Source organism: Neolamprologus brichardi, chromosome 2 (assembly GCF_056152115.1).
Source record: "Neolamprologus brichardi isolate AB-2024 chromosome 2, ASM5615211v1, whole genome shotgun sequence".
Lineage (NCBI taxonomy): Eukaryota > Metazoa > Chordata > Actinopteri > Cichliformes > Cichlidae > Neolamprologus > Neolamprologus brichardi.
In genome coordinates this window covers 8,311,839-8,333,514 of record NC_142105.1, presented here as the reverse complement: position 1 = coordinate 8,333,514, position 21,676 = coordinate 8,311,839, and the positions used below count along the sequence as shown (strand labels likewise).

Here is a 21,676-nt window from a genome sequence, read left to right as displayed (position 1 = left end):
GTTGCATATTTTTTATGTTTAACAATAATTTCTGATTTGAGTTCTAGTAGTTCTTACATTCGATGTTGTCTCATTAATCATCTGACAATTCTTCTGACCTCTACAGTTTGGCCTGGGTCTGCCTCTCCACTGTTAGGATAAGAAGATCGTTTGGAACCTTCACTAAAGCTGTTTTTTGTACTGTGATGAGCTCTGAAATCTGACTGGATCTCTTCAAATAAACCATCTTCAGATAAAAGGAAGCTTGGAGATTGGCCTATAATTAGCTAAGACAGTGATGGCCTTTAAAAATTATCATGAAAGTACTTGAAGGCATGTGGTACATAGCTGATTAACAGTGACAGATTAAATGGTGAGGTGTTTCTTTTATTATGTTTATCTATATCATTGGAGCAGAACTGTTTGAAATCTTTCCCTTCTATAAGCGGTAGAAATGTTATATTAATCACTATGTGCCTCATTGTGACACTTTAGGGCACTGTATTGCACAGGTACAAAAGTGTGTTGCCCTTTCATATGTGAACACTCAATATGGTTTCTTGAATTTATTTTTCAATTAACTTTGGCCTTGGACAGTGAGAGTGAAGGTAAAGGTCAAATGCAAGGCCTAGTATGTCTTTAAAACTGTGGATGCTAACAAACAGACACTACATACTCCCTCCCTTGGGGTGGAGTGGGGGGGGGGGGGGGGATTATATTAAAAAGAGTGTTTGTCAGTAAAAGAAAAAAACTTATCAATGGATACATCCATGTTTTATATAGACAAAGACTTCTTGATTGATTAATTCACTGACTGACTGACAGATCAGTGGGATTAATTTATAACATATAATTTATTTGTAAGCATTTAGAGAAACGGCACTCCGGGTGGTTTTGTGTTTTATTGTGAAAGTCTGAAACCGGAGGTGTTCACTATAGTTTCGTCACACTGACAGGTTAGTGTCCTCTGCGGCACGCGAAAGTTTATCCACTCTCTCCGGAACTTCGCAGCTCACTGTCCGAACTGACGTTTGCTGCTCCCGGCTCCGGTACCAACTGACGTGCGGATGTTTCTCTCGAACACTTTTCAGAACTTTTCCGCGGGATTTGTTAACGTTTGTTAGCCAACTTTAAAAGAGCCGTTTAACGGAGACACATAGTTTCCGAGCCGCGTAGCTGTGAGTTTATTTTAAACCGGAACTGAGGGGCAAACTAATTAATTTACCATCCACCTGAACGTGACGGAGCTCGTTTTTGTTTTTGTTTTTTACGTCTCGGTTATTTGCTTTATTCCCGCGACATTTCGCTCTTATTTTAACCGGATATCACAGGAAACTTGGAAACTTTCCCGACAACTTGCAGGAAAATGGAGTCTGAAAGCAGATAACATTAAGCGACCAGGGGAAACAGACGTTATTTCCGCTTCATCGGCCGGGTTTTAACGAAACACCTCCGGGACTGTGCGAGCCAGGATGCCCGGAGAGTCCTCCGTCAACTTCAGCGTCCTCCACCGGATTTGTAAGCTGGTGGTGCTGCTCTGTTTTCTCCACATCGCCGTCACCGTGGTCTTCTATGTCCGCTCCTTCGATTTCCGCCTCGCCTTCGTTCAGAATCAGCAGTCCAGTAATAACATCCCTAAGATCCAGAATAACAACCCGGTGGTGACCTCCGGACTCGAGCCTGCGAAAGACGGGGATAAAGTCTCCGAAAAGGGGGAAGTCTTGGAGCAGCCGGTGAAGAAGCTGGAGAAATGCCCCGAGACGTCCCCCCTGCTGGGTAAGACTAGCCAGAACCCTGGTTCTGAGGTCCAGAGTCCGTTTAAAGGTTTAAAACACCACAGACCTCGGAGATTGACTAGTTTCGGTCCTCACACTTTAATAGGAAACAGGGCTGTATAATTGTGACAGTATTGGTTTCTGTGACTTAATAACCTATTCAAACATACTTTTTAGCTCCAACTACCAAAAACAATAAATATACTTTTCACGACTCGCGATCATTTACTTTTTAACGGCATAATGCAGATTATTAACAATTAAAACCAAGCATTTGGGGCTTAAATAGTGTACTTGTTTACTCCCGACACCTTATTGTATTTCTGTAGCAAGATACTGTACTGCTCCTTTAAGTTTCCTCACTAAGAACAAATGAGGTCACTTGAGTGTTTGAATTGTTGTTTTAGAAACGGTTTGTGGAGCTGGATTTTTTAAATAACTGCCTGAGGTTGGAAATGCTGCCTTATTGCAGGGGTAAGACATTGTTTAAGATCCATCCATCCATTCTCTTGCGCTTATCCTTTTCAGGTTGACAATGCTGTGACAGCATGAGTCGCGGCAGAAAAAAGCAGCAAACTGGACATTGTGTCTTCCTTTCCTGTCAAAAACCACAGTTAGGGTAGCTTTATCTACTAAACTTCATACTGGTTGTTATTATTTATGTATGGCACATCCCTCTGCTGTGGAGAAGAGGCGCGAGAACAGTTACTCAAAGAGACGCCTTCACGTGCTCATCTTGTCCAACAAACAGTCCAGACCTCTACGATATTAAATAAATGAAAACGGCAGTTGAAGAGTTTCATTCAGGAATGTGGCTGCCTTAAAGCCACATTCCTGTACTCTTTTTGCCTGTTGCACAATCGAGTTACAAATCACTTCCTGTTCCCACTTTATGGCATTAGAGAGCACCTACTTTCAGTGATGCTGGCAGAAATGAAACTTACAGGTTTTAAAAGTACGATCTAAATATGAAGCTCAAGCTTCAGGATCTGCTGCAGTATCAGGATAGGTGAACAGACAAGGCTTTGCAATTTAGCTGAGATCTTTAGACTTGATCGGGTGTTTTTCATAGGTTTTACATCTTTTTATATTGATAAAAGACCCCTCCCTGCAATAGTAATAGATACACAAAGAAAAAAAGGGTCACCTTCTGGTATAGAAATAACTTTTTCTCTCTCTCTCCCCCCCCTCCCCTTACAGCGAGTTCAAGGAAGTCTTCTGTGAATGAACAAAAACTTCATATGTTATATTTACAGGACAGTCTGGACAATGAACCGTCAGCAGTTATATTTTACTCATTTTACACATTTTGTTATATACTTTCACTGATCCATGATGCAAAATAACTTTGAGATCCCTGGACTAGAGTAACCAAATATGTTTTGTGGTACATGATATGTTTTGAAGTGTACCTGGAAATAGCTTAAATGACATCTCGGTCCAAAAATACCTCCTGCCTCCTTCTGTCGTGAGGTCAAAGATAGCTCTGAAGTACGACTGATAAGAACTTGTGCTCTGACTTCATGCTAACAGTTTGTTACCATGAAAAAGTCATTACAAAAAAAGATCCAGTGTAACTCCATTCTTCCTCCTTATTAAGGCTTCTCATGTCTGCATCACTATGAATTATGGGACAGCATTATCTCCTCTCCTTCCATAAAGGATACTGCAGTGTATGCCCAGCTAAACGAGGTAATAAAGGAAGCATTAAAGCACCTTTCCTTTGTATTTGGAGAATTCAAATGACTAATCTTGTCAAATTGCATATGTGTATGAATTTCATGCACACATGCTAAATCTAGCAGTGGGAAAGCTTTAATGTTTTTTTTTTTTTTAAGTAAACCAATTAGACATAGAAAATATTAAAATTTTAATCACTCCTCACAGTCTTAAACCTCAAATGTGTCTTAAAATCAAATGTGATTAATTTGCTTTAATAATAAGAGTACATGCACGTTTGCATTCATGTGCTCCTCGGAGGGCCGGAATCTCCGCAGCTGAGAAATCATTCCTATGATAGTATTGTGCTGATTTTGGCCGAAGAGGATTACTGCCAGTTAATACCTCTTCCAACTCATCTTTGTCTGTGGATGGTTACAAATTACAAACTAAATCCCAAAAATCCCAAAACAATGAAAAGTTTCAACCCTATTATTGGTAACTTTATTACCATTTTCCCATTATTTATTTTTTAGCCAGCTGGAAAGCTGGAAGCTTTTTTCGATATCACATGACCGCGCAGTAAGATTGAAGTAACCAAAATGAGAGTAATTGTTTTCTGTGTCGTTACTTTTTAAATAGATGAGGTGGAAGAACACGATGAGCTGCCTCCACGTTAGGTTTCATGAATCTGTGGGGTTGCAGATGGCTCTAGTTTAATCACCAGAGTGGGCTTGATTTATGGGGGAGTTTTGTGTGTTCTTGAGTTCATCTGATTGGAGTCCAAACACCGTTCAGGAGATACGACGTACAGCTGCAGCCAGGTGTTCGGTTACCTTTAAACTTCGTAGTTTTGGCTCACATTAAATCTCAGTGTCATCCAGCTGTGATCTAAAGATCTCTAATAAGGTGTTTCCTCTCTCCTCGTGTCTCCTCCTGGTGTGGGGATGCAGTCAGAGGTGCTAGGATGTTCTCCAGATGTGAGATAATGCAAGCCAATCAGAGCCTCTGTACATGCTCCTCCTCTAACTGAGTTTCTGCTGGAGCTCGGGTTTCTGCTAAAGCTGCTCGTCCTCCATGCTTTGTTTGTGAGAAACAGCCGACAGAAGCAGCAGCAGTTTGCAGGCTTACGAGTCTCTGAGGAGGTAGAGTAGAGGAAACCAGATGTTGTCTGTTCACATCTGACCTGAGGTTTCCAGTCCTGAGGCTTCTTTTATAAACACACACATGCAAACACACACACCTCATGTCAAGGTTGGAATTTATAAGATAAAAAACGCTTACAGAGCCCCTTTAGCGGAAACATTCAGACCAGCTGGCTCTCGAGTGCATCTCTTCTCCCACAGACACACTCCATCTCCTCCATGTTGGACTGCAGCTTGGAGTCCTCGTCTTGTTCTGCAACCTCTGTGACTTTGGCATAGCAGCACCCATGAACCAGTTCTCCAGCCTACTGCAGGTTTTAGCTAGAGTGCTGTCACTAAAAGGAGAGAATCCACATTCATGAGGTGCTTTGCATTTTTGGTTGAATGAGCGGTGTCCATTATGAGGTGGACTGTGGTTTTAAAACAAGTCTGTTCCAAATCACAGGTGCAGACAGTGTTATACAATATTTTGTAGTCCAGGTACACTTCTGTGTGCTCTTTCATAAACGTTCTCTCTGCGTGTTTGTCTGGACTTTCAGTTTGATCAGTTTGTGTAACTTTGATCAGGATGTTTGTTATTAGTCTGATGATCTCACCGTTTCCTCAGCTGTGACCTCTCGGACCCCCTCAGACCTCTTAGATCAGCTCTGTCAGCCCACAGACATTCAGCTTCATCGCACTCTTTGGTTTCTGAGTGCGAACTAGTCTGAACCCATCTTGACTTTTAACTACACAGAGAACTTGTGAAAGTGTGGATTTTTAAAATTGTGACCTTTTATTTTAGTTTTAGTTTGCTGTTGGAAAAAAAAATGTGTGACTCAAAATCAGGGGTGCCAAACATTAGGCCTGGGGCCCAGAACCAGCCAGGCAAAGACTTAAATCCGGCCAGACTGGACAGCTTTAGAAAATGTGACAGAAAACATACATTTTTAACTGTATTTTCATAAGCTTTATAGCTTTATCTTTACTGATAAAGACCCAATGTATGGATGTTCATGCTACACAAAAAATATTGTTTTTTACAATCTACTATAGACATTTATATATTTATTTATTCATTTATTTTTGCAGTGTGCAATTAATATTCATTGCACACTGTCCATTTTCTTTCTGTTTGAGCCGGATTAAAATTGCTCTCCTTGGTTATTAATGAGCAGTGAAAATGATCAATGGTTTTACTCTGTGAACTCTGTCAGACATTGTGTCATATAAAGAGGTTTCACTCTACAACACTTATTTGTTTCTGTAAGACCAAAAGCTCCTAATATCTTAACTAATATTTACTCAAGTATTGGGCAGATTACGTGGAGCCACAAGATGGCTCCACGTAATCTACGGCCTGACGGCCAGAGGTCAGTAATGGGTATGTAGGATCAGTCGATTGGTCAGCTGTGGGGTTATTTAGGTCAAGTGACCTGTGTTTGCTCAAATCTCATAGATGGCAAACTGGCTGAAGTGAACCCTCACTATCAAATAGGTTTGAATTTTCACAGTAAAGGAAGCCCATTGAAATCCGCTTGTTAAGTGGATACGATTTGCCATTAGGTCTTTCTGGGTCCAAGCGCTCCTTCGGGTTCCAGAATCAAACAAGCACTTAAAAACAGTCCAAATTCTTCTAGCTCCAGTAAAATGATCTGTGCAAGTCGGCTTTTTAAGGACTGCCCTTAAATCTCCTCAAAGACCAGCTTGAATGATCCAGGAGCAAAGTGACATTATCCAGCAGTTTGTATCCATGGGCAGGAAACGTCCCAGCTTTTAATTCAACGGAAGACCTATGGGCAGTCCTTTAAAAGCACAAACTGTGATCAGCTAGGAGTGCTGGTAAGTCCAGCATGCTACGGAGGATTGAAAATGTTATGAAGGAGTCTCACAACTGTAAATACGGGCTCTACACTGTAAAAGTGAGTTATTTAGCAATAAAGTCTTTGAAACTTATGACATGCTTATAATTGTTGTTCACTGTATCATAGGGAGAAAATTGAGCCATTGCCCAAACTTTTGTATATGACTGTAAATACTCAGCGCAAGATTAACTCCCCCTTTATAAAAAAACAAACAAAAGTCCATTAGGATATCTCAAAACTCCTGTAATATAATTGCAAATGTTCTCACGCAGGCCTACATCTTTTAATAGCTGACCTTAAATCTTTATCCAGAGGGATCACCAAATGAAAGCAGCTTGAAGTGGCTTAAAGATGAACATATTAACATGTGAAACTGTGCTGAAACCACAAGTGGAAGGCTAAACAGTGAAGGATGTGATAAAATGGTTCCAGCTGTGCTCCCACTTCCTCTGTTAGGGAGTCCTGTTTGGTTTCTGTTGACACGTCATCACACGGTGAGAAATAGTACTCTGGACTTGCAGAGGAGCAGAACATTTTATCTGACATGAGTAGGACTCTGTTCTAGCTGTAGTTTTCTTGGCACTGGTCTAGCATGATGTCACTGTTACAGAGATGTCCGTAATGCGCGGGCAGACATCTTTCCGTGTTCAGGAAAATGACGTGAATATACAGGCTGTATAAAAGTTGTTGACCTGAGATCAGCGTCTAACTGCTCTCTGGATGAAGAGCGCAAATCTTTGTGTGTTAATGAGCTGTTTGGACTTTTGGACTCTTTCTGCAGCAGCATATTTCTCTGATTACACACTGAGAACTGCAGAAGGTTGGAAAATGTTCTGCAGGACGAAAACAGTTTTCTGTCCTGCTGTTTGTGCTCACATCATTTCAGTCAGAATAAACCAGAACAGACTGGAAGAACACGCTGCAGGCGTACACAAACACGTTTAACCTGTCCTGACGATTATGTGACCAGACTCTTCACAGCAGTTTTCCTCAGATACATTTGACTTCGTCTCTCCTCAGGGGCTGCTCTTTTCATTCATTCAGATATAATGCTTATAACACATCAGAGTTTAATGGGAGGCGGTGCTGGTTATCTCGGTGATATGTTTGGCATGAAAGGACTCCGCATCGTTTGATGGGAATGAAAATTATCACTCACAGAGGGTTGAACCCTGAAAATCAAGGTGTGACTGGCTAGTCCAGTTTGCCCAAATTTCATTGCAGCAACTCAAAAGCGGTTCTCAGTAGTTTGTATGCCTCCCCCTCACCTGCTTGTATGCATGCCTGACAGTGTTGGGCCATGCTCCTGATGAGATGAGATGGTGTCCTGGGGATCACTGAGCTCCTGGATAGTCTGAGTTGTAACTTGGCATAAGCCAAACATAAGTTTTGAGCGCAATCTATCGGATTTAGGTAAGGCAAGTGTGGGGGCCAGTCAGTAGTATCAATTCCTTCATCCTTCAGGAACTGCCTTCATACTCTCGCCACATGAGGCCGGGCATTGTTGTGCGCCAGCGGGAACCCAGGGCCCACTGCACCAGTGTATCGCCTGACAACAGGTCCCAGGATTTCATCCTGATATCTAATGGCAGCCAGGGTGCTGTTGCTGAGCCCGTGGAGCTCTGTGCGTCACTCCATAGATATGCCTCTCAGACTATCACTGACCCACCATACTAATACATACGTGCTAAACGATGTTACAGGGAGCATATTGTTCTCCACGGCTTCTCCATATGCTTTCACGTGAGGTGACGAGCAGGACGCCAGTTCTGGTATTCTATGGCTAATGCCATATGGGCTAAGGGCCTTCTGTGGCCCTGTCCAGCACTCCCAGGGTACCTGCCTGTCTCCCAGAATATTTGGAATAATTTGTATTCATTAGCTTATCCTACTGTATTTTTCCATGTGGATGTTAGTGAATGAGGCCTAGTTGTTGTATATTTATATATTATTTCACTTTTTGTTTTTCTACACTCTATTTTGTTTTTTAAAAATAATACTTTTGCTCAGTTTTTTGCCTGTGGGTGAAGCTCTCTGCTGTGGCCACCTGAAAAGGTTGTGCTGATCCTTTACTCTGTAGTCAGACTCTCTGATGTTGGTGTTTGTGTCCTCAGTGGGTCCCCTGCGAGTGGAGTTTAACATTCCTGTAAACCTGGAGCTGATAAAAAAGGAGAACCCCAACGTGCAGCCGGGCGGACGCTTCAAACCCAAAGACTGCGAGGCGCTGCAGAAAGTGGCCATCATCATCCCGTTCCGCAACCGAGAAGAGCACCTCAAGTACTGGCTGTACTACCTGCACCCGATCCTGCAAAGGCAGCAGCTCGACTACGGGATCTACGTCATCAACCAGGTACACTTACGATGTGTGTTCATACATGAGAACAAAGAGACAATTAAAATCCTGTATGTATAAGTTCCACTGTTTACTTGACAGGGTGGACTGTTTGCCTCTTTGCGTAAAAATGAAATGAGAGAGCATGTTTATCCAGAGTTTGGTTTCACAAATAGTAAAATAATAAATCTGGTCTCCTGCCTGTGTGACGCCAGTGTTGGCATGAATGGCTCTTTATCCTCCCAACGCCAGATACATTCCTGGAATTCAAGCTTCAGCTTGTTGCTTACATGAAATAATCAGTTTGGAGACATTAAATACACTGTTGTGTCTGGGTGCTTCCTCCTCACTATCACTCCCCCTTACTGTGCGATGGCAGGAGTTTGTTTTGCAGTGTGCAGCTGTCAGTGATAAAAAGAAGTTTATCAAACGTGACTGATGGGGGTGTGTGCAGGGGGTTGATCTCGCTACTTCTGACCAGAAATACCAGTCAGTTAAGCTATTCATGTAGCTAACTATTGGTTTACAACAGGAATAAACCATTTATACTAAGTACTCTGTACAAAATCAAACTTTTTATTAATGCAGTAACTACCTTTAAAATTACTGTTGAGTATTAGATTAACAAGAAAAAGAAGTAATGAAAGCAAGCCATAGGGTTTAAAAATAAGATGATAATCTTTATTTATTTATTTTTGCCTCTTTTTGAACTGGACCCCATCTTATAACTAAAAAGGAGCAGTGGCTATCAGATGTAAAGCTCTTAAAGTTCCTCTTAGGGTGGAGAACAGTGGTTAAAAAAAGGCTTCAATCCTGGAACAATTAATGAAATACCTTTGAACTTCTCTGTCTACTCTTCAATCACATCATGATTGTTTAACATAAAAATCCACAGGTGGTTCACAGAGTATCTCACAGTAAGAACTCTAAACTTCTTTCTTACACGAAGCTTCTTCAATCAGCAGAATTTACTGTGAATTCTTGGAAACTGGGAGTGTGATCTCTAGTGCTATTGATGTTTGCAGGCCGCATTGTCACATACTTTTGAGGATTCTGGAAACTGTGTGAGTGAAAGACTGGTGGCTTTTGCTTAAGTACACAGAGAGGGTGTGTTCACTGTGTTTTGTGTTGTGCAGAAGGCTTATCAGCACAACACAAACTGGAGCAACACTAACGGCATTAGTGGCTTTGGAGCTGAAATTCGAGTCGGATCAGTCACCCATCTCAAACAATTTTAGGTTTAGATTGGACTCTGGTTACTAGGAACATTCATTGTATTGCAGTTACTCCCACCACTTATAGATTACCAGAGGAGTTATTTAACATCTCTCTTAGCAGGACTGAAGTAAATACTCTTAAATCTACTTTAAGCCCAACAAAACCCACTCAGACAAGTTATTATCAAAATAAACTATTGTTGTACAGTTTGATAAGCTGACAGATTCTGCTACGCCAAGATGGAGGTGATGATGATGTGTTTAACTAAACAAACGAATGTGTCTGTGTGACATCAAACGTTGTGTTTTGATAGTAATGTCTTTTCTCAGCTTCTTAGATCCTGTTCCTGATAAATCCTACAAAGGGAAACAAAACTGAATTGAAATAAAAATTCAAAATGAATAACTCTCATCTGTGTTGATTATTTTTTGATTACTTGAATAACAGGACAGTTTTTAGTTTTGGGGCTCAGAAGTCACCAGTGTTTCTGGATCTTTGCATAGTTGAAATGTTAAAATGTGTTTACACAGCATCCGGAGAGCTGGTGATATGCAGTAGAGGCCATTAATTAAAAACTTGTTAGAAATTTGTTATTGCTCCCAAATGTTGTACCTCTGGGCGCGGCTTTCTGCTGTCTGTGTGGAAATGAGAACTTTGCGTATAGTTACAGTCTGCGTGCTTGGTCTGAGGATCTTTGCTGAGACACTGACAGTAATGTTAGCAGTCTGGCTTGGTTTGATAAAAGCCAGCCACCAGGCCTCTGAGGACAGATAAGCAAGCTCAGGTGTTATTTACATGTAAATGAGCTGGTGCCCCACCTGCAGACAGAATCAGGGTCAGTTTACACCTGCCCAGGTGAACCCAGGTGACCTAACGAATGAATATTCGCTAAATACGTGGGAGTTCATTTGCAGAAAACCTAAATAACAGAGACGAGTAAACACGTTTACTGGTGTCTTAGCGCCTGCTTTTCCAGTCAACAAAGACCTCAGTGTTTTGCCTTTCTATACCATGTAACTCTATTCAAATATCTCCTAATTTACGTGCAGTCACTCTGCATGTATTCAAACCTAATCCAAATGTTTCCCAGCCTCCATTCAAATATCTGCTGATTTACCTTCTCTATAGGTATATGCTAACAAAAACATACACAAAACTTAATTTAAAATAAATGCTAATATAACATCGGTCTGCACCTAGGCCAGCAGGAGGCTGTCGCTGATGAAAATTTCACACAATTGGATGGAAAATGCCAAACAATAGTTTTGTATTATAATCTTTTTAAATTAAAGGGTTTGAATCATAAATATTTAACACTCAGTGAATATATGTGGTGATAGTGACTGTTTACAAACATCATCTGGCACACGCAGCTGTTGTATGTAGTGTGTGTGTGTGTTGTTGTAACTGCATGGACCCCAGTGACTGAAGACTGAGCCTCATATTCAATCACCTGACTGATTTCTGAACTTTCTTCTTCTGCTTTGTTTCTCAGTGTGACTCACAGTTGTTGTTTTTCTCTCTCTTGTGTGTGTGTCCTTCCTCCTCCTCTTCCTCCTCACTGTGCTTATCTTGCTGCCCCTCCTCACCCCTCCAACCTCCCCTCCCTTTGCATGTCAGGCCTTTCTGACCAATGGTTGTGGCCCTGGAGACGCTGAGGCTCAACCCCCGTTTGGTGTTGACTGAGGGGGTCGCACTGGTAATACAGGCTTCCTTCTCTTGTTTTCTATCTGCTCCAACTTGTTTCTACTGTATTTGTTTCCTGTGAAGCTTTACTAACCTCTTTGTGGATCTTTTCATTCTGGCAACAGGAATTTTATCAGTTCCCTTCGGGCGCACTTCCTATTTTTTTGCATGATTACACTTGTTAAAGCACGCTACAGAGCTGCTGTGATGCAGATATCTGCAGCAGCTGCAGATCTCAACTTGCCTTTGTGCCTCATGAAGCCACCTGAAGGATCTCTAGCTTTGTGTGCTTGTCAGCTGAAACACAACTCCTTTGTTGGGTTGATTTTGCCCTAAAAATAAATATGTTTAGTTTAGTCTTTTAAAAAGAACGCTTGTTTGGTTAGAGCATTAAAAACTACTTGGTTAAGATTAGTCACTAACAAGAACACAGTTATGTTTAGGCCCTCCATACACCTTGGTCAGGTGTAGACTTTAGAAACTACCCATTAATTGGCTTCTGTACTTTTGGATGGAAAATCTGAAGATTTACGTTTATGTAGATGTACATCAACCTTCATCTTTAGGCTCCCTTCACACCTGCTCAGTGCATAATCACCTGAGGTCTGTTTACTGCTCCCATAGAAACCTGAGTTATTATTAGCACAGCAGCAGCAGGCATGAAGTTCTGAAGTTTCTCTCATACATCCCACGTGGCTGCTCACAGCTCCTTTATTCATCATGAAGGACAACTGGACCAGGATCAGTGTGAAGGAGTGTTGGATTCACTGCTGGTCTGTTTGTGAACAATGTTCATGAGCACCATTCACAAAGAGTTGCAGAATGGCTGCAGTAACAACATTGTAAGATGGTGGAAGATGTACCCTTAGGTCCTGTCCTTGATTTAGAGATGGTGAGGTCTTCCTCACAGCCCATTGTTCATTCAGTGAGCTTGTTTCAGTTATTATGCAAATATATGGTTTATAATGTTGGGGAAATCCGCAGTCACCTGAGACACTCATGTTACACTTCAATGAGATACTTTTTACCCCTCACTTGTAAAAAGAAAAAAAGGCAGAGGCATTGTTGTAGTGTAGACATCCAGGTCAAAGGTCAACTTTCCTTAAACTCACCTAGTGTGAGATAGAAATCCTATCTATTAGGATGTTTTGTTGGCCATTGTGCCTTTTGATTGAAGAGCAAAGAGTGTAGACACACAGGATTTTATTTGATCAATGTGACTTGAAGCTGTCAGACCAGCTTTGAGTCGCACTTTCAGAAGTTTTATTTACTTTATGGGGTATTGCAGATGTGTGACTTAAATGGTTTTTATTTATCACCTCGAGGCTGTATGAAGATTTGGGTGGCTGGTAACAAGTCACCGAGGAATCCAGAAGACTCAGTCTAATAGCTTGAATGATCCATCATGCTGGGATTAACTATATATTTTTTCTCATTTTCGTCCATCTGTTTATAGTTTCAGTGCACTGTAATAACCTCAGTTCGGAGCAGCTTCGTGCTGTCTTATTGTCCTTAAACGGCTCTTCTGACTTCACTCTCTCTTTGAAGGAAGTCATTTTTTTTTTCATATGAAGCAGAAAGTACACTAAATGCAAGAAAAATGCTGCAAACTTGCATAAAGTCATTAAGAGTGCAGCAGGAGACTCAAAGTCTGTCACCACTAAATGGGTGATGCAGATTAGGTTGCATTGAAAGTAGCCCCTGTAATCTTATGAGACGATAGTCGTATGTCAGCGCAGACATAAACATTTTTAAACCCAGTAAAATTTCATTAAACGGTTTGGGTTGTCTCAAAATCCTGCAATGTTTTAAGGTCATACTGAGCTTTGTCTTGTATTATCTCGACGGAGGCTTTTACTCATATCAGTTTCTGCATATTTGTACAGTTCAAGTTGTCTAACATTCTTCAAACCGGTCGATCAAGAACTGCTGTACAAGGAGACAAAAAAACACTATTGTTTGCCTGGTGATGGATTCATTACATTTGATCTACTATATTATATACTCTACGATACAGGTCAAGTTTGAAAGTGTTTTTTGTGACTAACTTAACACTCTGTTCTTTAACCAGTGCCGCACTTTTAACCCGTGATTATCTGTGTGTGTCAGGATGGCGACGAGACCTTCAACAGAGCCAAGCTGCTGAACATTGGCTACGCGGAGGCCTTGAAGGAGTACGATTACAACTGCTTCGTCTTCAGCGATGTCGACCTCATCCCCATGGACGACCGCAACACCTACAAGTGCTTCAGCCAGCCTCGGCACCTGTCTGTGTCCATGGACAAGTTCGGCTTCAGGTGAGACGCCACAGGAAATAAAGGGATGAGAAACTTAAACGACAGTTACGCCACAGAAAACTGAATGGAGGTGCAAGACAAGCAGATTTATTGTGACCATCTCCAATGAACTTGGGATCTCGTTGATTTGAAGTGATTACTTCAAATTCGGGGACCAGGTCTGCAATAACTTGCAGTCTACTGTTGTCTTCAAAGCAACTTTAGTGCATCGAGATGGGATGGAGTTAGTCTGCTATTAGTGATAAAAACTGTGATTGGAAATCATTTGCTGTCTACATTCACAGAAATTCATATGAACTTCTTACAGTCAAAGTCCAGTCAGAACCTCGTAGATTTAGAACAGAAGTTCAGAAATTCCTCCATAAATTGTGACGTAGTTGCTGCAGGACGGTGTTTTAATTGCAAATAACCAGAATACAACCCTGCTGATTTGAGTTGAGTCCCGATAAGTGGAGACCGACTCAGATTGATTGCAACATGTTGATGATCTGTCTGCATTAAATTAAATTTAAATAGAGGTTATTTGGAAACCTTTACCAATCTGTCTGAGAGTGATTGCAGTTGGTCAGAGTCAGACCGGGAATGTTTGGAGATGGGTTTTTCTACCACCAGGTGACTTTTGCCATCAGTTTCTGATTGGAGGTGATTGCCATGGGGTTGTGTGTGCAACACTATCACTCTCACTTACCCAAATACTTGCAGTGAGTCACCAAATGTAAAAAAAAAAAAGAAAATTCATGCAAACACCAGACAACCAACAATTTAAATTTTTTTCTTCATTGTAAAGAAGCTGCTGTCGAATTTTTACTCATTTTACACGTGTACTTACAGACAGATAGTAATGGTTAATCAATTTCTTGTAACCCGACCCTGTTATTGAGGATCTCTTTGTCATGCTTTGAGCTGATGGTGTCAAACTCTGTTTGTTCTGTTGAGGTCAGCTGAGAGAGGCACAGTATGTGCCGTATACCTGTCAGATACATGTTTTGTAGCTAATGGGTAAAATTAATAATGTTTAACATCGTACACATAACTGGCATCACGGATCAAGTCAGCTAAAGTAATTTCAGGCAGTAGTTGTTTCCAACACACAGTCACTGCTTTCTTCAAGTGTTTTGGGAGGAGACTTTTAAAGGAGTCGTGTTTATCTCAGCTATGTAACCAAGGTCGAACACAAGGTCAGGCAGAATTATCTCATGATTAGTTCATAACAATACCTTGGAACTGTAAAAATGACCCCTGCTTGCATGCATTTAAGAGTTTTTGAGAAAAACATCCTCTTCCTTTTTCTTGCTGGATCCTCCAGCCTGTCTGACTACATTGCAACACAGGAGAGGCTGTGCAGCTGCTGATTGTAATGCTGTGTTTGAGGCTGGGATAACTATATAACACAAAAGTGATTGAACTCATTAGTCACCGTTTTGGAGTAAAAGAGACTTGTTGCTAAAGATAAATTTAAAAAAAGCCTCCTTGAAGCATTCATAGCTGAGAAATGAGGGTCTTTTTTTTTTCTTTCTAAAAATCCTTGTTCTTGGTCTCGCTGTGAGGTGTGAAACGAAAGTGCCACTTTTGGCGTCGGAGCATCCTGCAGAGCTGACGTGTCAGTACTCAGGTCTGGATGTGCTCAGCACTGAATCTGTGTTGTGGGCCGGGTTAATCGTGCAGACAGTGTGTAGTTCTAGTGAAGAGAACAGACAGACTTTGAAACCACTGAGAAAGAGGTGGGTACTGAAAGAAAACCTCCCTTCCTGTTTCCTGTCGCTGCTGTCCCTGAGCAACAGCGTTTCCTGTCAGGAAGCCCAAAGAAGCTGATGTGTGTCATTTCACCTCCTGCTGTTGTTCTGTGAAAAACAGGCTGAGCATGAAAGGAAAAAATGTCCACTGTCACTCAGATCACGACACGAAGTGTTTACACAAAACTGCTTTGTACAAATACAGGATGGTAACTGGTTATGAGAACAAGTGAAAGCTGCTTCCTCTATGCTCTGCAGGCTGCAGCTGAGTGAGGCCTTATCATGTCCAGCTTTATGTTTTTCTTCTTGACTTTATTAGAGTCACTTTGCACGATTCACAGTTTAGAATAACAATAATTTACCTTATATTAGGCCTTGGTGCAGTCCCTCAGTTCATGCTTTGTCTGAAATGAGCCATTTTAGCTCCTCTGCCTTTAATATCCAAGATTGATCATGTCGGTCAGGTTTAATGACCTGTTTGTCCTCTGCAGGTTACCGTACAATCAGTATTTTGGAGGCGTCTCCTCCTTGAGTAAAGAGCAATACTTGAAGATCAACGGCTTTCCCAACAACTATTGGGGCTGGGGAGGAGAGGACGATGACATCTACAACAGGTACATTTTCTGCTTTACATGCTGCAGCGGACTCGCTCGTGTCATTACAAACACATCGCATACCGTCTTTATACACATGTCGCATGTCACATGATCCACAGTCTACAAGTCAACCGCAGCTCCAGTGTCAGTTTTTATGTGTCTGAAGCTTTTATTTGATTTGAATTGACAGCAAATATGTGTTGTTATCCACTCATCAGCTAATGAATCATCATAAAAATGTGCATGAAAATTACCCACGTTTGAAAAGAACATTTTTATATGGGGCAAAAAGGAAATATGTAACATTTACAAACACTTGGAAAATAGTTTATAAAATTATGAAAATTTGCCTGGACAATAATAGCATTTTTTTTAAATTACCAAAAAATAATTCAATGCTACAAATTAATTATTACCATCTTTATTATATTTAAAAAATATATAAATCAAACAAAAATCAAAGAAAGACATTTTAAATATATTCTTTAAAAAAAACTGTTGTGTTTTCAGGGTGGCGTCTAAAGGAATGTCCATCTCCAGAGCCACCGGTGAAATCGGGAAGTGCCGCATGATCCGACACAACAGAGACAAGATGAATGATCCAAACCCACAGAGGTGCAGACCCAAATCATCATCACACAACTCTGCTTGTTATACCAGACACACACACACACAACACACACTGTCGTTTATTCTGCATGATGACAGGGAGTCACGCTGGAGTACACCCACTCTCCTGAACTGTTTTCACTTCATGTAAAACTTGTCACATGAGATTTAATTTCATTAATTTCATTTCCAATGTTATTCCTCACTGTCACATACTTTGGAAATATAACATTGACTTTCACTGCTATGCTGATGATCCGCTGCAGTGTATTTCTTCCAAACCCATTTTCTCCCTTCCACCCATCTCTCTTTGATTGCTTTAAGAAGATTAACCATAGTTCTCTGATTTTCTCAAACTCAGTAGTAATAAAATTGAAGCTCCACCTGTCAGCACAGATTCCACTTTAACTAAATCCTACAGGTTTTCCATTAATATTGATGACAACTCCATCCTTCCCTCCGCTCAGGTTAAGAGTCTAGGTGTCATCCTCAACAGTACTTTATTAATCTTCCACTTAAGCAACATCAATCATCTCTGTCCCATCATCATCCTCCATGCTGCTGCCACGATTAGCCGACTAGTCACGATTACGTCGACTATCAAAATTTTCAATGACTAATTTAATAGTTGGCGCGTCGTTTGAAGCTTTGAAAGATCCCAAAAGACGCAGGAATAAAGTAGTAGGATTTAAGAGTGTAATAACGGACTAAAACAGAAGATGGCAGCACTGCATGTACAAGGATGCCAGCTGCCGTTAAACCCCGAAGAAGAAGAAGCAGTGTCCGGTATCGTAGCTGTGTCCAAATTCAGGAACCACATCCTCCTGTGCCTGCATTTGTAGGACGATTACGTTACAGCAACATGATGAAGACTGTCCAAATTCGAAGACTCCCGACAAATGCGGCCCCTTCATTTCCCCAGATTTGAAGGATGGGTCGGGTGTATACTTCGTGGCCCAACTTATCCCAGAATTCATAGCACGGCCCTGCTCAGTTTCCAACAATGGCGGCAGCTAGTTAGTTTTGATATTACTCTTATTATTCTTTCTGGATCACAAAATAAACATTTAACATATTTTCAGGTGACAATGTAACGGTGTAAACCTCAAATATCTGCTCAGTTTATCAAGACACCACATACCTTCAAAAGCGCGCCGACGTTTTCGGAGACGTCTGTTACCCACCAGCTCGATAGCTAGCCGGGGTACAAGGCTCACAAGAGCCGGTGAGAACACCGGACTCCCGGCAAATCATTTTCAAACCCACCTCCGCCTTTTGCTACTCAGGTTAAACATGATATATAAGTCACTTAGATAACTTAAAAATGTTATTGTTTGGCTTTTTTTAGTATTTTATTTGTTCCTGAGTAAATTGCTTTGGCTGAGATTAAAGTTATAGTTTTTACACAGCTGAATAAACGTCAAGCAGACAGCTGATTATCAGAAGTGTGAAATGCTCGAGAATATACTCCGGTGTCCCGTTATATTTTAGATAGCAAGGAGCAGACGGCTGAGTTTATTAAACTCCACCGAGACAATCTGCTAATTTCATTAGAATTTAATAAACTATCATCTTGTCTTTATTTTTAGTTAGCACATACCTTAAACACTTAAAGCTGTAAGCTAATGATAGTTATATAAGAGCAGATGCATGCTGGTGCAATAAGCTGTACATTTTACATCCAGTGATCTGATTAGTCGACTAATTGCAAAAATAATTGGTGACTAGTTGACTATCAAAATAATTGTTTGTGGCAGCCCTACCCTCCATGCTGCTGTCATCCTTGTCCATGGCTTTGTCACTTTTTGGATGGATTATTGTAATTCTCTTCTCTTTGGTCTCCCTAACAAGTCCCTTGATGAACTCCGGAATTCTGCAGCCTTGATCGTAACTCGCCCACACCCTCAGAGAGCACATCACCTCTGTGTTTCAGCCACCTCACTGGCTGCCTGTAGTGTCTAGAATCACTTTTAAAATATTGCTTTTCACTTTCAAATCTCTCCATAACCTGGCTCCTCCCTGCTTGTGTGATTTACCCCACATTGCTAGTCCCTCCCGCTCCCTTATGTCTTCTTCTGATACTCACCTTATTGTTCCCCGCACCCATCTCACCACTTTTGGGAACAGAACTTTAAGTTGCTCTGTTCCCCAGCTCGGGAATTCACTTCCTCCTGATATTAGAAACACAGGCTCTTTTCCCTTATTCAAGTCAAAACTAAACATGCATCTTCAAACTGGCTCACTCTCTTTAAACATAGACTCCAATTATTGTCTAATGCTGTTTTTTTTTTTATCCTTTTTACTGTTTGTCTTCTATGCTTTGAACACTGACCTTGGGTTTTAGTAAGGCGCCCACAAAAAATGTGTTATTATTGTTATCAGTACTGTTAGGTCTACACTTATAGACCTCGCTGACTGAGACTTATTCCCGTGAACAAAGCAAGACGAACAGAGATCGATCGGTTTTAACTTGCGCATGGGGAGCCCAGTTGGAATCTTAGAGCTGTGAGTTCTGCACCCAACCTCAGAGGCCTCCAACTCTGGCCCCCTCCTACAGAACATATGTCGTGTGTGTCCGCAACAGTGAACGTGTGATGTGTTTGTGTGAGCATGTGATGTGATCAGTGAAACGTGAATGTGTGTCTGTGTAGAAAACAGAGGTGAGCATTCATGCTAAAGATCTAATCATCTTGCACACTGACAACCATATTGATCCACAATTCTCTAACAAGTACCATTACTGATCAATATTTTTACTGCTAATTAAAATGATGGCTAAATGTGGTTTTAAGAGTGAGGCTGTTGGTTCTGAAGGGTCTGGATGCTGTTTTTGGTTTCAGGTTTAACCGGATTGCTCACACTCGAGAGACCATGAACAAAGACGGCATAAACTCTCTGAATTACCAGGTGGTGAACATCCAGAAGCTTGACCTTTTCACTATGATCACCGTGGATGTGGGAAAGCCATGAAGGATCTGTGGCACCGGGACCAGGCTGAAATCCACACCGTGCCTCTGACACTTGAAGCTTTAAGTTCTGGTTCTGCTCCAGAACTACTGGACTGTTTCCGTGATTTTTTTTTTTTAAAGTGTTTTTGTTTTTTGGGTTTTTGCACAAACAGACTCATGGTTTGTGGAGTTTTTTCGGGGCCTTAAGGACTCATTTCTGATTGGTCAGCTGGAACCAATCAGCTCCCACCATCTGTGCGTCAGACGCTGCTGCTGGGATATTTCCTAAACAAGACTTTTGTTTTGAAAATCAGACAATCAGAGCTGCCCTCAGGGTCATGTGGTCTGGGCTTTACTGCTGGAGGATTAGGGGTTATTGAGTGTGTCTGTTTTACCTTTTTTAAAAAATCAGGTTTGTGATCAATGTTTCTTTTTTTACAGCCAAAGTTTAATCCAAAATGAAACAAGAGTCTGTTCCTCAATAGATTATATTACTAATTAATCAGCACTGATTGATTATCTGCTTGTTTTGATTCCAACAAAACAGAAAAAAAGAAAAATGATAGATTATCGGTGATGGTTGGTTTCTCTGTTGACTGATTAGCTGTACTTCATTTTGATTGATTGATTGATTGTATCTCTAAGTGTCCTTATTGGTACCAAAGACTTTACTGATCCTGTGGATGAGGTCAACTGACTGCTGGACAAGTTCGTTTGATTATTGATGACACATATTGATCCAGTGTGTGTTATCTGTCCTGCATGTTCATTTGTGTCTGCAGACCAGTCTCCTCCTCACTCTGTGAACAAATCACCTGTAAATGTGCCTTAGTGGTGGGACTGGTGGAGAAGCCAGTGTATGAATGTGTGTTTTGTTTTGTTTTGTTTTTATTCCCTTTAATATGCCATGTGTATGTTTTTCTTGGTGTCTTGTTTCACTCGGTGTTTGTGGTGTTGTCTCTATGGGTCATGCTGTGCTGTAGATAATCATTTCCAGGGTGGAGGTCAGCCTGACCCACAGAGACGAAACGTGAATCAGAACACAGCAGGCTAGAAAAAAAAGAAAAGGTAATAATCCTTTTAAAAGCACTAAATTCAGATTCATAAAACCAGTTAAATTAATAAATACCTGAAATCAGATTTCTGTCCTGCTGCAGTGATTTTGGCTATAATATGTTTCTGTATGTGGACATTAAAGATGATGTGTTGGGCATTGTTTCCTCTATTTGCATTCCTTTCCTGTAATGCAAACAGCATTTCACAATTTAAAAAAAAAAAAGAAAAAATTAAGTAAATAAAGAATTATTTGGTTTCCCTGCACCAGTAATATGCTTTGATGCTTCTTAGAAGATTACAAAAGCTTTTGCTACTGAAAAACAGGTTTTTTAGTCAAATGTTATTCACAGAAGCCCCGCCCAACTGCTCTGTCTGCTTTGCCTGAAAAAGAAAGACACTATAGTCCTGTCTTCCTGTCTTCACCCCCAACTTGTTGCTGCAGATGGCTACCCCTGCCAGTGCCTGGTTCTGCAGGAGGTTGTCTGACATTGGGGTTTTCGTAAGCTGTAAGCCATAATCATCAACATTATAAAAAATAAAGGCTTGAAATATCTTTCTTCACATGTAATGAGTCTATAATCATATATTAGTTTGACTTTTTAAGTTAAATTAGTGAAATAAATTAACTTTTGCAAATCTTCAAATCTTTCAAGTTTCAGGAAATTCTATCCAAATTCAATAAAAGCTGTGCCTCCGAAGCATAACAGAAAAGGAACTTTGCTTTGATTAAAAAACATTTTACGCCAGTAAACGAAGGAAAGTGATACAGTCCTAAAAGCAAATATTTAAAATCACAGCT

The 21,676-nt window shown here is 40.9% G+C and overlaps 1 protein-coding gene across 1 annotated transcript; it reads left to right on the top strand.

Annotated features, from left to right (window-relative positions):
* The first annotated feature begins 923 nt into the window (after positions 1-923).
* b4galt1l (DP-Gal:betaGlcNAc beta 1,4- galactosyltransferase, polypeptide 1, like) lies at positions 924-21,139 on the top strand. Its single transcript, XM_006798917.3, has 6 exons — positions 924-1,755; positions 8,517-8,752; positions 13,748-13,935; positions 16,160-16,282; positions 16,775-16,879; positions 19,714-21,139. Exons 1-6 carry the CDS (start codon positions 1,452-1,454, stop codon positions 19,841-19,843), a joined length of 1,086 nt encoding a protein of 361 aa, XP_006798980.1. The 5' UTR covers positions 924-1,451; the 3' UTR covers positions 19,844-21,139.
* Positions 21,140-21,676: the final 537 nt, after the last annotated feature.

Bases quoted from the DNA above. Each gene is read 5' to 3' on its own strand.
- b4galt1l (XM_006798917.3), top strand. From the start codon at position 1,452: ATGCCCGGAGAGTCCTCCGTCAACTTCAGCGTCCTCCACCGGATTTGT. The intron at 16,283-16,774 runs GTACATTTTCTG...TTGTGTTTTCAG, and splicing joins GACGATGACATCTACAACAG to GGTGGCGTCTAAAGGAATGT. The intron at 16,880-19,713 runs GTGCAGACCCAA...TTTTGGTTTCAG, and splicing joins AATGATCCAAACCCACAGAG to GTTTAACCGGATTGCTCACA.